The 15,368-nt window shown below is 42.2% G+C and overlaps 1 protein-coding gene across 2 annotated transcripts in view; it reads right to left on the reverse strand.

Moving 5' to 3' along the window:
* The window catches only part of FAXC (failed axon connections homolog, metaxin like GST domain containing), a 72,007-nt gene that overhangs the window by 33,073 nt on the left and 23,566 nt on the right, over nt 1-15,368 (reverse strand). For both annotated transcript variants that reach the window (XM_008007522.3, XM_008007523.3), the window contains one exon: nt 11,942-12,165. In XM_008007522.3, the coding sequence (XP_008005713.1) occupies nt 11,942-12,165 (224 nt within the window). The remainder of the gene's footprint in view (nt 1-11,941; nt 12,166-15,368) is intronic.

Consider the following 15,368-nt stretch of genomic DNA (forward strand, 5'->3'; position numbering starts at 1 on the left):
GACTTCAGCAGGTGTGAGTAGCAGCCTAAACATAAATCACCACCCAACAGAGCAAACAGAATTCGAGATAACCAATCTCTACTTTGGCCTCTGCCTTGTTTTATGACTTACAAAATGACCCTACTCTTCTCCCCAGAGAGTGAACATAAAATAATGAAATCAATCACGGTGGCTCACGTGTATAATCCCAACACTTTGGGAGGCTGAGGCAGGTGGATCATGAGGTCAGGAGTTCGAGACGAGCCTGGCCAAGATGGTAAAACCCTGTCTCTACTAAAAATACAAAAATCAGCCAGCCATGGTGGTGGGCACCTGCAATCCCAGCTACTCGGGAGGCTGAGGCAGGAGAATTGCTTGAACCTGGGAGATGGAGGTTGCAGTAAGCCGAGATTATGCCACTGTACTCTAGCCTGGGTGACAGAGCAAGACTCCGTCTCAAAAATAAATAAATAAACAAAATCATGAAACCCTTAGAACTAGAAAGACCTCCCATTTCTAAACATCGCACCATCTGTAAAAAAGACCCCTCCTCAGTTATCATGACAGTGGTCATTCAACCTCATCTGGAGAATAGCAGCTCAGGCCACATCACAAGATAAGTCCTCCCAATTGTGGACAGCTCTGTCTTAAAGTTCTGCCTTACCCTGAATTGTAAGCTATTATTTCCCCAAATATACATCTCACCATCCCCTCTGTCTCTTCTCCCCTCCCCCTTATGCCTGTCATCTACAGTGGCACTTAAGTCATTAGCCACTTTTAAATATTCAAAAAAAGCTAGTATATTACCTGATAGCTTTACTTCTCCATACTATCCATGCCCAGTATCCTCAAATTCCTCACATGAAATTTTTTCCCCACTAATTACTCCTGACCAGCCTCCTCTGGAAACACACTAGTTTGGCCATTTTTCCTTTAAAAGCACGATCCCAAAACTGCTTCTTACATTCTTGTTCAATAAACATAGGCTGGATGCCTCATGTGTGCCAGGCACTCAGTCGGGCTCTCAAGACAAAGGAGGAATCTACCAGGCCTAGCACAGAGTCCAGCTGAGGAAATAAACCAAACCATTAGGAGAGGGTGCAAGGAGAGCTCTGAAAAAGAAAGCAGCAGGTGCCTGGGAGCATGGAACAGGCTTGCTGGGAACACTCTGGGAGAAAGGTCCCGCCTCGGTCCACTGAACTCCAACCTGGTGACACCAGTGCACACTGCTCAGCTCTTCAGAGCATTCTCTGCAGTGGTGATCATTTCTTTAGATCATTTCTTCAATGAAAGGGTGTCATTCATAGAGAGACATGCAGATGATTCATAAATGATCTACAAGTGGGTGTCTGAAGATAAACCAATTTATACATGTTGTGCACCCATTAAACCCTCAGACTCCCAGCTGAAGAAAGGGAAAGTTGACAACATAAAGGAGAAGAGGGTAGGGAAAGTGAGAGCAAGTGCCTACAGCAGCTTAAGTTTCCAGCTACTATCTCAAACAAAAATCAGAGACTCCAGACCAAAGGGCCATACTCTTAATAACTGTAAGATTGCAATATTTTAGTATTGAATTCTCCTTCTAGTTAAATCTTTCCAATATTTTTCCTAGGAAAAAAAATCCTGAAGGTTGAATTACTTATTAAGTAAATATTAGAAATATGACATTTTATCTTTTGAAACTACCAAACTACATACTAATTTTTACTCCTACCACAATATGTCAATGCCTCTCCCATACCCCTGCTGATACTTCTTCATATTATTTAAAAAACAAAACAAAAACAAAATATGCCAATTTCATTGACAGAGAAGTGCCTCATTTTTTAGCTTGCATTTCTCTGATATTAAAGAGGTTGAGGCCCGACACGGTGCCTCATGTCTATAATCCCAGCATTTTGTGGAGCTAAGGCAGGCAGACCACTTGAGCACAGGAATTCAAGACCAGCCTGGGCAACATGGCAAAACCCCGTCTCTACAAAAAATACAAAAATTAGCTGGGCATGGTGGCACACGCCTGTGGTCCCAGCTACTCAGGACGATGAGGCAGAAGGATCACTTGAGCCCAGGAGATCAAGGCTTCAGTGAGCTATGATTGTGCCACTGCACTACAACCTGGGCAACAGAGTGAGACCCTGTCTCAACAAAAATAAGTACATAAATAATGGCCGGGCGCGGTGGCTCAAGCCTGTAATCCCAGCACTTTGGGAGGCCGAGACGGGCGGATCACGAGGTCAGGAGATCGAGACCATCCTGGCTAACACGGTGAAACCCCGTCTCTACTAAAAAATACAAAAAAACTAGCCGGGCGAGATGGCGGGCGCCTGTAGTCCCAGCTACTCGGGAGGCTGAGGCAGGAGAATGGCGTAAACCCGGGAGGCAGAGCTTGCAGTGAGCTGAGATCCGGCCACTGCACTCCAGCCTGGGCGACAGAGCAAGACTCCGTCTCCAAAAAAAAAAAAAAAAAAAAAGTACATAAATAAAATAAAGAGGTTGAACATTTTTAATGTATTTATTCATCATTTGTATTGTTTTTGTAAATTACCTCTTTATATGTCTTCTGACCAATTTTCCCCCTTAAGTATTCACTTTTCTTATTTATTTATAAAAGCTCTTCATATGTTAATATTAATTCTTTTGTCACATGTTGCAAACATTTTTCCAGCTTACACTTTCAACTTTAAATATGGCAACTTTTTTATATACAGGAGGTTGGTTTAATTTTTTCTCATGTCATCAAGCAATTCAACTTTTCTTTTATAGTTTCACCCCACGGCACCATGTTTAGAAAAACTTTCCAAAGCTCAACATTCTTTAAGTTTCCCATATTTTATTCTGACACCTTAATGGTTTTATTTTTATGGGTTTATATTTCACATTTAAATGCTTGATTCATTTGGAATTTATTCAGGTATATGACATGAAGTCAGAATTGAACTTCTTTTGTTCCAAATGGTTAGCCACCTGTCCTAGCACCATTTATTGAATCAATTTGTCTTTCCTCCACTGATCACGGCTGCCCTTATCATACACTGCATCTCTACTCATGTGTCTGTCTCACAGGGACCTCAAACTCAGCATACCCACACCTGAAATTCATGATTTTCCCCTCTTCTCCAGTGTCCTCCAACGCTGTGAATGGCTACCTCACCAAATGTTTATTTGTCCTTTGTTTTTCGGTTCTTTTCAGAAATGAGGTTTTGCTATGTTGCTCAGGCTGGGGTGCAGTGGCTATTCACAGTGCAGCCTCCTGGCCTCAAGCGATCCCCGTTGCCTCAGCCTCCTGAGTACCTAGAACTATAGACACGTGCCACCACACCCAGCCATCCACTAAGTTTTAATGTCCAGAACTTGATTATGCCTGACCCCACCCCTCTCCATCACCATGACCCTCCCCCTCTACACATACACATCAAATCACTAAATTTTCTCAGTTCTGTCTCTAACACATAGTTCTCATTCATAACTTTCTGCGCAACTCTACCACCATGCCTATAGTCGAAACAACATCTTATCTTTCCTGGACCCCGTCTCTACAGAAAACACAAAATACAAAACCCCGTCCCTACAAAAAATATAAAAATTAGCTGGGCGTCGTGGCACATGCCTGTGTTCCCAGCTACTCGGGACGATGAGGCAGAAGGATCACTTGAGCCCAGGAAATCAAGGCTTCAGTGAGCTATGACTGTGCCACTGCACTACAGCCTGGGCAACAGCTTCTTCCCTGGGCCACCTAATCTACTCTTGGCCCCTCCAGCACATGAAACGGATATAGGATCACACCATGTCCCAACTTTCAACCTCTGCTGGTTTCCACTGCTCTTGGGAAAAAGCCCAGATTTATGTATGTCACACATAAGACTGTATGAGCTCAGCCCCTGCCACCACTGCCTCATGCCACTCCTGCTCTCACACAATTTCCAGACACACTGGCCACCTTTTCACTCCTTGAAGGCTCCCAGCTGCTGTTCATCTCAGGCTGTTTACATACGATGTTCCTTCTCTAGTCCACGCTATTCTACGCACTGTCCCACCCCTGTTGCCCACACCTACACACACGCCTGCCTTACTTGGGCTTATCTTTCAGAATGCAACTTAAATGTGACCTCCTTGGCCAGGCGCAGTGGCTCACACCTGTAATCCAAGCACCCTGGGAGGCCGAGGCAGGCGGATCACCTGAGGTCAGGAGTTCAAGACCAGCCTGGCCAACATGGTGAAACCCCATCTGTAATAAAAATACAAAAATTAGCCAGGCGAGCACCTGTAATTTCAGCTACTCTGGAGGCTGAGGTAAGAGAATCACTTGAACTTGGGAGGCGGAGGCTGCAGTGAGCTGAGATCATACTACTGCACGCCAGCCTGGGCAACTAAGCAACACTCCCATCTTAAAACAACAACAACAACAACAACAACAAAAACAATAAACGTCACCTCTTGAAAAAGGCTTCCAGAACCACCTCTTCATCACTACCACCACCATGTTCATTTCCCCTGCAAAAAAATTCCTGATTGCACTTTGCACTTTATAGTAGCACTCCTCACAAGTGCTGAGATTTTATAAATGTTTACCTGCAATATCTCCCTCAAGTGGTAGCTCTGGTACCTCAGGGCTGTGCCCAATGTGTTCACCACCCAACCCTTAAGTCCCTCAAAAAAGCCCGCCACACTGTTCAAGGCATGTGTGTTTAACCACCCAGTCCTAAGTCAATGGAATTACCCTTCTGCCTGAATTCTAATTATTACAAGTATACACTCCTCCTAAGGTGTCTAACAACAGAAAAGTGGCTGAAAATAACATGGCAGTTTCCACTTGCACAGCCCATTGCTATTTCTGATCCTACTTACTCTTAAATACATTTACAAATTTAAATTTTTTGCTCAGAAAGTACTCCTAACATCCACAGATCCTGGAGTCTATGCTTGTCTATCTGCTAACAGCATTCTGACATTCACTCATTCTTTTCTTCATTCATCCAGCAGATATTTATTGACCACCAGCAGTCCACAGCTGAGCCTCACAACTGAAACTGTATTTTTCTTATTATCCCTCTATATGACTATATCTCCCAAACCAACTCTATTTACCAATTATTCATCCACTTTTCCCATGAGATAACTGCTGTGTCACCACCCAGGATCTATAAAAATCCAATTAAAAGCAAAGAAACATCAGGCTTTAGTAGTCTGTGCTGCCTCATCATGATCTGTATCACCAAACCCAGCCGCCTAGCACCCTGTACCCCACCCTGAGCTTTAGCGGTCAGTAGAGAGATCAAGAGAAGAAACTCAGGCCCAGTTTTAACCCACTCACCCCCAACACGCAAGGCACTGCCCCGTCAACATTCCTGAATAGCTCTGAGCTCTGGGAAACTTTATGAAAGCTGCTTTCCAGAGGCATCAAAATCCAATCTTGTGTTGGTGCTCAGAGAAACTTGAGAACCACAAGATAAGGTGTATAAAACCACAGAAAGCGTTTGACAACAACCCAGGGCACGCTCCCCAGAGGGTAGCTCTTCTACCTTTGTTAACCTACTCATCCCCTCCCCCTGCGTATTTCCTACAAGAGCCCAGCCTTGTCTTTAGATTCTGAGCTCACTGAGACCAGTTCTCTCTTTCTCAGCATGCCAGAGCTATAAGAGGACTGCAGTGTGGCACCCGCCTTTCCAAGGTTTTTGACCTACACTGCAAGGCATAATTGCACCCATATTTTCTCTACCTTTCCCTCAACACATGCCCGTCTCTGAATTTCCCTGACTCTGCTATAGTCCATCTGCTCCCTGAACAGCATCAACACCGCTTGATAGTATAGGCTTCCTAATCTGGAGGGATGGAACCCCAAAGGCATTTCTGGGTAAGAGCAATCTACAGATTTTCTATGACTAATCACAAAAGCTTAACCCTGCTGTTCTTTGAGAATATTTTCACCTTCCATGTATTATTTCACTCTAAACTAAGTGATCACCCAAATATCTGTATACTTGGAAAACAAAGTTGCTTGTTTTATTCTACAGCAAAATACAGTCATTCTGAAAAGCAAAACCACGGTGTCATTATACATGCTTAGGAAGCTGACCTGAAGCAGCAAATGATTCATTTTTACTGCCTTTAAAGGGAAGCACTACTTTGCAACTCCCTGCTCTTTATTACAGTCAAGATCACATTGACGTTTACTAAAATAACTAAAAAGGTTGGTTCTTAAAAATGTGTTGATCCAGTGTCAACAAAGACTAAAAAATAATGACTCCTCAAGCCATTTTCGGACTCAATAAAATGCTGTAGACTAGCCAAAAAAAAGTAGAAGAAAAGCACATTATATTTTTTATTAATCAAGTGAAGTTTGCTGGAAATCAGGTTGTTTTTTCACTTCCACTTACAAATTCCATTTACCACTTTGCTCTTTCAGAAGCAGCCCCCAAAAAAGAGATCATTTCTCCTTAAGCATTTCAGCCTAGAGACTAGGCAGCAAGTCTCCTGATGAAGGGCACAGCTTCAACTCACAAGGCTCAGGATCTCTAAATCAGCGATATTGCTCCACATTTAAATCTATACTCTGCTTTCAGGGGCAACCTAATCAAACGTACTTAAAAATCACTTTGAAGACCACATTTTAACTTGCCACTGGAAGTTGTGGCAATTTTAGAAAATGTTCTAAAGAAGTCATCCTGACATCATTTAACTTGTGTACTTTACAGCACAATTCTTAAGAAACCAAGGTAGTAGTCAGGTCAGAAAACAGTAGGGGCCTTAGGTCTGACAGCCTGGATTTGAGTCCTGCCCTCACTTGTTAGTGGTTGTGTGACTGTTGGCAAGTCATTCAACCATTCTGTGCCTCGTTTTTCTTATCTGTCAAATAGGTGGTGTTCCTTTGACTTTGTACTAGAGTCCATCTTCCATTCATACTTTGTATCTCACGTCCACAGTTGGGGATCTCTGTGTTAACATGGGACACAACTATACAATTCTAATTTTCATTGTCTTATTTCCCATCCACTTCAAGGTCATACCTGTAATCTATGTAGAACTGATAACAGAAATATTAAAAAGGCAAAAGACAAAGCAGGATTTTGTCTGATAAATCTTCTATCAGTTTTCCTGGCACCAAGTGTGATACCCCGCACACAGAATCACATGGTATAGAATATTTAAAAATAGAAGAAATGGAAAATATATATGTACAAATATGTATATATAGATGATTCAAAATTATGCATAAAAATATTGGAAAGATATGCACCAAAATGGTAACAGTTGCTAGCAATGGGTTGGAAGATTACAGCAACAAGGAGTGAGGGAGGGATGGGAAAAATATATTTTTTAGAAATTGCGGTGACTTATTTTCCTTCCTTATACTTTTCTAAACCTTCCCAAATTTCTATAATAAATTCTAAAATCAGAAAAAAGATCTTTGTTACATAGATATTTTTCCCAGATAACAATGTTTGCAATGAAGTTGTGTTACATACAAAATCAGTGACAGTGATTATGAGAATAACTAATATTTATTTAGCACTTCCTATGTGCCAGGCCCTGTAGTAAGTACTTTACAGAAAGCATTTCGTTTAGTCCCCATCCTCTGTGATGTAAGCATTGTTCTGACCCTCATTTTGCAAATGAAACAATTCAAGTTATTTGTGTGAAATCAAAGAGCTGGCAAGCAGTTACGCCCCAGATGTGAACCCGGGATCCGACTCCAGGACTCCCACACCCATATGCCAGCCACTAGGCTTCCTGCCTCTAGCCACACTGGTTCCCAAAAACCTCACCTTTCTGTTTTTGATTTTCATGTCTTCTTGGCTCTTTATTGACTCTCATCCCTTTTTGGTAGTGTTCAGAAATAAACAGTGTATGCATTTCTGGCATGTGGGGGCAGTCAGGCAACCACTACACATAGTTCTCTGCTGTGAACACACACAACTTCCCCAAGGGGAACATGAGAACATGAGAATTAAAAAGCAAACCCTCCAGCTGTCAGCTCTCACAGCACCACGAACCTCTCCTTCCAGACACTGGTCACGCCTGCTCTCCACATTTGCTTGCTGTTTGATCACTTCTACATGCCGACCACTTTTCAGAGCACTCTGCATGTATTACTTTTCTTCTCACCATTACTGTTCCTACTTTACACAAGGAAACTCAGGCCCAGAGAAGTCAAGAGACTTGCCCAAGGTCTTAGAGCTGGGGTTTGAGTTCTGGAGTCATCATTCTCCAGTCAGTGAAGAATGAAGGCACACCTCTCCATTTTCTAAAAAAAATGTGCTTTTATTAGGATTGCTTCATTTTATTTCTGTAGGTCCTGAATATTTCATATAAATCATACTTCTAATGTTTTTAAATTATATTTTCCAACTAGTTATTTGAGATACTCAAGAAAACTTGTTTACATGTTAGCTCTGCATCCTTCATAAACTTACTGAATTCTCTCGTTAACTATAATAATTTTAGTTGATTCTTCATTATATCGGCGACATGATCTCCTAATTTCTATAAATCCTAATTTTGTCTCCTCCTTTCCAATATAAAGATATCTTTTTTTCATGTTGTACAACTACATTGTCAGAACCCTCCCAAAACTACATTAAATAATAGCAAGAGCAGGCATCTTCGTTTCATATTTTATTTGACTGGGGATGCTCCGAGTGACTCAACATTAAGTCTGACACCAGTTGTTGGCTTAATATAATACCCTTCCATCGTGTTCAGGAACTAGTCTTTGAGTCCTATTTCACTAAGAGTTTTTATCAGGAATGAACACTGAACTTCATCATCAAATGTGTTCCCACTACTGAGATAATTATGACTATCCTCCTAACTATTCATCATATTATTAATGTATTTTATATCATAAAAGCATATTTTCTATCCTAACTCTACCTGATTTGACTCTACTGTAGAGTTTTTTCATATATGAAAATAAAAATTAGCTAATTTTGTTTAATGTTTTATGTAGTCTGAATTTCACTTATTTTAGTTTGAATTAAGTTACAATTTTTAAAACTACATCCATAGCTATTCGCTGCCTGTCTCCTGTCTCTCTTTACCACCTTCCACCAGGCCTAATTCATCCCCTACAACGCCAACAGAGCCGCTTTTCTAAATCACACATGTGGCTCCTTCTCTCTTACTCTCAGCAATCTGCAACATCATCATGTTTCTGTATTATAAAGTACACATCTTTTAGCATGGTAATTACTATCCTTTATAAGATTGCCCCCAAACTATCTTTTAATCTTCATTTCAACCATGATTCCCAAATGCCACTCACTTGGGATTCCTTTTCTCATGATTTTCCCAAAAAGTCCTTCCTTATTTTCTTCACTGGGACAATGCTTTTCTTTCTTGGGCCAACACACTGCCATCTCATCTATGGCCCTCCCCTGTCCTCCCTGCTGTTTCATCCCAGAGCACCAAGTACAGGTCTCTGTCATGGGACTTGCCCCAGTCTGACTTGTGCAGTTCCTCATTTGGAGCAGAGGTCAGCAAACTTCTGTGAAGAGTCAGATGGTGAATATTTCAGGCTCTCCAGGCCTCATGTGCACATTTCTGTTGCATTTTTTCCCTACGCTTTAACAAAGTAAAAACCATTATTAGCTCACAGGCCATATGAAAACAGGCCACCAGGGATCAGCAGTACTTTGCCTCTCCTGGTTTACAGGCTCATCACCCACTGGACTATAAGCTGATTGAGACAGGAGGAAATCTCTAACCCATCTTCATATTCCTCAGCTCCTGGCACTTGGGAAATGTTCAAATTACTGAAGTTGATAGACCAGGAACACTGATAACTAATGTATCCTGATGAGTCAGATATACATCCACGGACAATTATTTCCCCAAATCTTGGGCTTTTCAACAAAAAGTAATTTTGAATTTTGAGTCTCTTAGGCATCTGGGCATGAAAAATGAGCCATGTCCGTCGGGATGGCAGGGAGGTAGTTTGAATTTCACTTATTCAGTAAATGAAATGAGGCATTTAGTAAGACAAATTATGATACTCAGCCCAAGAACCTCTCTCTCCCCAAATATAGAAAAAGTGCTTCTCTTATCACAGAGTTCACAACTACACTGCCCCCTGGTCTTCACAGAATATAACACCAGCTAACTTTTCAACTAGCCCTCTCAGCTTCTCATCCCACAAAATCATCCAGACTTTTGATGCTGTTTTGAATACTTATCATGTATCCAACCTAGCTATCAGTAATTCCTTTTCCTCCCATCTCCTGAAAACTGGGGAGAAAGCATTGTCTAAATCGTTAATCACAAGAGAAACAATTGTCAGTCACCATTATTATTGGTATCACCCTGCTTCCTGATTCTCCCAACCAGAAACGTCCAGAAAGGTGAAGGTCGCCCCTCTCTGGTTAAAAAAAGCCACACTGTTAAAAATTGTTAAAGATGTGTAGTGCTTATAGCATAATTTCTGTCATAATTCCAGGGACTCAATTCCTTGCTTACTGGGGCTCACAAGAGCATGGGCCAGTGAGGAAGGGGAGGAAGCCAGGAACAGACATAGCCACTGTTAAGGAGAAATGGCCCAGTTGTGAGCCTGGTTTCTGAGGCCAAGAGTCCAGCATTAAGTTTCCAAAGGAATGAGGCAAATTTGAGGTTAATTCCATTCACATCTACATCAAGTAGGTCTACCCAGTCCCAGTGGAGCAAAACAACAGAAGGCCTAGACAATGTCAATTCTGCAAGCCAGACAGAGCTTTTGAAGGAGTCCAGCCAGTATCAAGCCCCCACTCCCAGAACGTAGCTCCTGTAACGAAGCTAGCCAAGAGCTGGATGTGGTGCTGGGATCTGCCCTCTGCAGGCTGGGGTTCAAGGAAGGACCCCAGGTCTAGCAGCTGTCTGAAATGTAGAGCAGAAAGATGCAGTCAGAGTGGGTCACTCGGCAAGGGACAGGTTATACCCAGCACGGCCTCTGCCCAGCATGGCTTCCAGTTCCTAAGGCATGAGGTAGTCTTCAACAAATTCTCAACTCGACTTCCTAGCAGAGGTGAGGTACTTAATGTGCTCTAGAATGAGGATGAGGGTGAATCTGGAAATTACTGCACATGAGGGAGAGCCAGTGAAAACCCACCTTCTGCAGAAAAAACTAGTAGCCCTCAAAGAACCTGGTCAGATGGCCTAGTCACATGGAGGACTTGGCTCCTTGTACATTAGCTATCTCCCAGGAAAAGCCGTTATTTCACACATAGAAGGTCTCGAATTCAATATCTTTTTATAAATTGTCATTGCTATGAATCAAGCTCTGCCCAGTGAAGAACCACATCAGCCCAGGCCCCCTCAGCCAGCCAGGGGACCAAGAGTGCATCATTCTATTTCCAGCCATCCTCACCAGCCCACGGGTACGCACTGCTCTCTGTGCTTCTCTTCTAGTGGTTTCCCAAATAAAATGATATCATTGTGTGTGATCAATACAAAATCAGGGTTAAAATGTGCTCGTAATAAGAGGACTAGGAATACTAAAAGGATTAAGAGGGGCGAGGAGATGACAGATGTTCCACATATGCAGGGAATGGATCAGAATCGGCGCTGTCAGCAGGTCTCAAACTCTTGACATCAATGGGTACACTGTTGAACCTCTGAGCAGTGCGTTCCTAAAGCAGCCTGTGACCCTGACCTGTTTATAAACAGAAGTGCTTCCTTGCTCAAAATCCCCGTTTTCTTACAGCACATTCAGAAATGCCAGCATCACTTGCAGCCAGGTGGTGAGGCTGAAATACGTTCCATACTCTCTTCACACGGGCTCACCATGCTAAAAACAGTCAAGTACCAGTGATTAAGTAGAAAGACACATGCTTTTGAAAATTAGAGGATTTGGTTAAATGTGGGGACCGCAATCTACACAAGGAAGCAAAGAAATCAACCAAAATTAAAACATAAATTAGTGAACCAACAGTGCTTTACTAATCATGCAAAAGGTAAGAATAGCAAATATAGAATAGAAGGTGTGGTACATTACCCAAAAGCCCTGCTAAAGACCGCATGTCCTTCTCCATCAGCATGTAAATCTCTTCCTCGGAGAAGCGGCCAATGCCGTGGCCGTGCATCTCGCGTTTCACAATTCCTTTCGTTATGTGGCACACGACCCACCTCAGCAGGTTGCTGAAGGGACCACCACCACTAAGAGAGAGCATCTTCCGGGTCTCATTGAGATTGTCCACCCACTGGCAATAAGCTAACGTCCTGGAATTGTGTGGAAACAAGTTACTACTGTGCATCAGGTACATATCAGCTCCACAGGGTCACTTTAGAATGAGTCGTTCAGAATTTAGTACACTCTGGAGGAACTGAACAACTGCAGCTTTAATCAAGAGCAATCTGCATGGCAGATATCACAACAGGCTCTAGTCAATGCCTAGACTTAAGGGGTTGTGGAAGAAATGGGAAAAATTCCAGATAAAGATGTCATGAGATCTTTCCTGGTACCCACCCTCAGACCTCTCCCCTCCCCTCCCAGTGCCATGTTTCTGCCTTCTCTCACACAACCCCACAGTAGAAACCCACTTGAAACAAGTAGAAACCCACTTGAAAAGTCTTTGAGTCAGGAGAGTGACCCCTCATTGGGGTACAGGGCAGGAGGCAGTAGTGACAGGGGTGTTGGCATCATTCTCTTTCCTGAGCAAAAGGATGGTTCCACAGGTTTATGCTTGGTGTTCATTAATTAAGCTGCACATTTCTGTTTTGTATACTCTGCATGTGCATTTTACATTTCATGATATAAAAGAGTTAAAAAAAAAAAAAAAAAAGAAAGAAATTTCTGAAAGAAACCTTTTTGCCTTTTTAAAAAAAGATACAGGGCCTTGCTATGTTGCCCAAGCTGGACTCTAACTCCTGGGCTCAAGTGATCCCCCCACGTTAGCCCCCAGAGTAGCTATGACTACAGGCATGCACCACCACACCCAGCCTTTTTGCTTTTTTGATAGCACATTAGGGAGTAAGTGCACCTGTCCATCTTTATTATAAATTAAAATATTATGCAAATGATTTGCTCTCCAAGAAAATCAACTCTTTACCTCAGTTTGTTCTCGAGAACTCTAAAGGGAACACAACTGCCAATGGAACTTGGCTGAATCCTTTTTCCTGTCTAAGTGATCCTAGTGGTAAATTTGCTCATTCAGGTGCTCCTGAAAACAGTGTGATCCGTATGGAGGGGCCAGCAGCTGTTCACTGTTCAAATATTTTGCTGGCCACCACACCCAGGTCTTTGCTGATTTTATTCTCCAAATGGCAAGAATTTTTTTTATGGCTAATAGTGTTGGTAGATAGAAACTCAAAGGGTTTTCTACCAAAGGCTGAACAGAATGTAGCTGTGTGGGAGTACTGGCATAAGACATTTTCATTTTTCCTCCCTGATGAGTAACAAAAGATGTATTGGCATTCACCTCTACTCTTAGTACTGGCTGATACAGCAGTAAAGGCCACTTCAAAAAATTCAGAAGCCAGGTGTGGTGGTACATGCCTGTAGTCCCAGCTACTCAAGAGGTCAAGGCAGGAGGATCGCTTGGGCCCAGGAGTTTGAGGCCGACCTGAATAACACAGAGTGGGACCACTGTATCAATAAGCAGAGGGTGAAGGTGTGCACATGAAGAGCGTCGGCTGCCTGACAAACTGCAATCAATAAATAAAAATTTAGAAATAAAAAGAAATTCATGCAATTGGAAAGTGGCACAGCCAGAATGCTGCGTTTTTTTACGTTTTTTTTGTTTTGTTTTGTTTTTTTAAAATCAAAGGGCTGAAAAATATTTTGAGAGATAACTCAAGGAATGATAGTAAATCACAGCTATAATGAAATGCTGTTTTCCACCTCAAGGGGAAAAAAAGGCATTTTGATCATTTTATATAGTTCTGTTCTGTAAGGGTTCTCTGTTCTAAAAACAAATAAAAATAAGGAATAGATTTCTCTAAAACTGTTGGATTCCTGATTTTTACCAAAAAGCCTTACAGCCAATTTCAACATACTCCCTGTGTGGTAGCTATAGCTGTTCTTGACTACCTTGTTAAAAGAATGCCCACAAATCTGATTAGAAAGCTTTGTGTGCCTCTTTCAGTAAGTCTCTCAAAATAAAGTACTGAAGAATCAAGAAATAGTTTTTCCCCAAAACAGGAAGAAGTACATCACAATAGTGACTAATTAATGTGTATAGTCAGAGCATTCCATTGATCTTTCAATACAGAATATCTCGCATTTTTTCTAGTAAATTCTATATAGACATGGAAACGAAATGCTTTCCTACTTACTCCTTTTTTCACACCTGCAGTAATTAAGGTGGCAATTTTCACATTCCATTAGAATAATTCAGCACTTTGACTCTAATTGTACTAGGTCTAAATTCACAACAAAAGAGTTACACAACCTTTTACCATTTTGGAAGTCAATGGTCTTAGGATAAAACTAAATTACTCTAAATTGAACATGATCAAGTAATAATAGCATACGAAAAGCATCTAAAGTGTAAAAATGCGGAATGTGTGGCTCTAAGCTGACAGGTTAGAAGGGGAAAAAAAATCCTTTGTAGACAAATTACACAGGTTTGATCATAAGCGTAACTGATAGAGCTCACCGGGCAGAGCAGAGGGGGAAGGTGTGCACATGAAGAGCGTCGGCTGCCTGACGAACTGCAAGAACTTCTGGAAGGGGCACATGGGTACAGGCTGCATTTGGGGAAGCCTGGAAGAGGTGAGGCTGGAGGTGAGGGCAAGGGCCAGTCAGGACAGGCCTGAGGAAAGGGAGCTGAACTTTATTCCGAAAGCAAAGGTTAACTGCTGGGAGGCTTTGAACAGACAAGAACCACAGTCAGATTTGTGGCAATGTAAAGGAAGAACTGGAAGGTGGAGAAAATGCTGGCACGAAGGCCAGTTACCAGACCAGGCAAGAGATGATGCACTGCGTGAGGCAAAGGTAGAAGGAATCCATAGGAGAAACACTGCGACAGAAGGAAAAGAGTCTACTGGACTACAACGGATGTAAAGATTTATGGGTAAGGAGAAATTAGGCATTTTCTCCTAAAATGATAGTTTGAGTGGATGGTAATACCATTAACCAATACTAAATTGTACAAGGTAGAATATATTTGGATGATGAAAGATTAGTTAACCTGTAGCATTTGAAGCTCCCATGGAACCCCTACGTGAAGATATCTAGAAGGCTGAGAACTCAGGAGATAGGTTGAGACTCCAGAGAGAGAACTGGTAGCAAGGGCATGCTGGGGGTGGTTTAAAAGCTGTGAGAGGAGATGAGGTCTCCTTAGGAAGTTTCTAGAGTGTTGAGGAAACCACAGTTCAAGGGCAAGCTAGAAGATGTGAAGGCCAGGCTGAAAGAGGCAGCTTGGAGAGAAGTAGGGGCATCTTTCTCTGCGCTTCAGAAAGACAGAGTGTTGTAATGGGTG

The sequence above is a fragment of the Chlorocebus sabaeus genome, chromosome 13, assembly GCF_047675955.1.
Source record: "Chlorocebus sabaeus isolate Y175 chromosome 13, mChlSab1.0.hap1, whole genome shotgun sequence".
Taxonomy (NCBI): domain Eukaryota; kingdom Metazoa; phylum Chordata; class Mammalia; order Primates; family Cercopithecidae; genus Chlorocebus; species Chlorocebus sabaeus.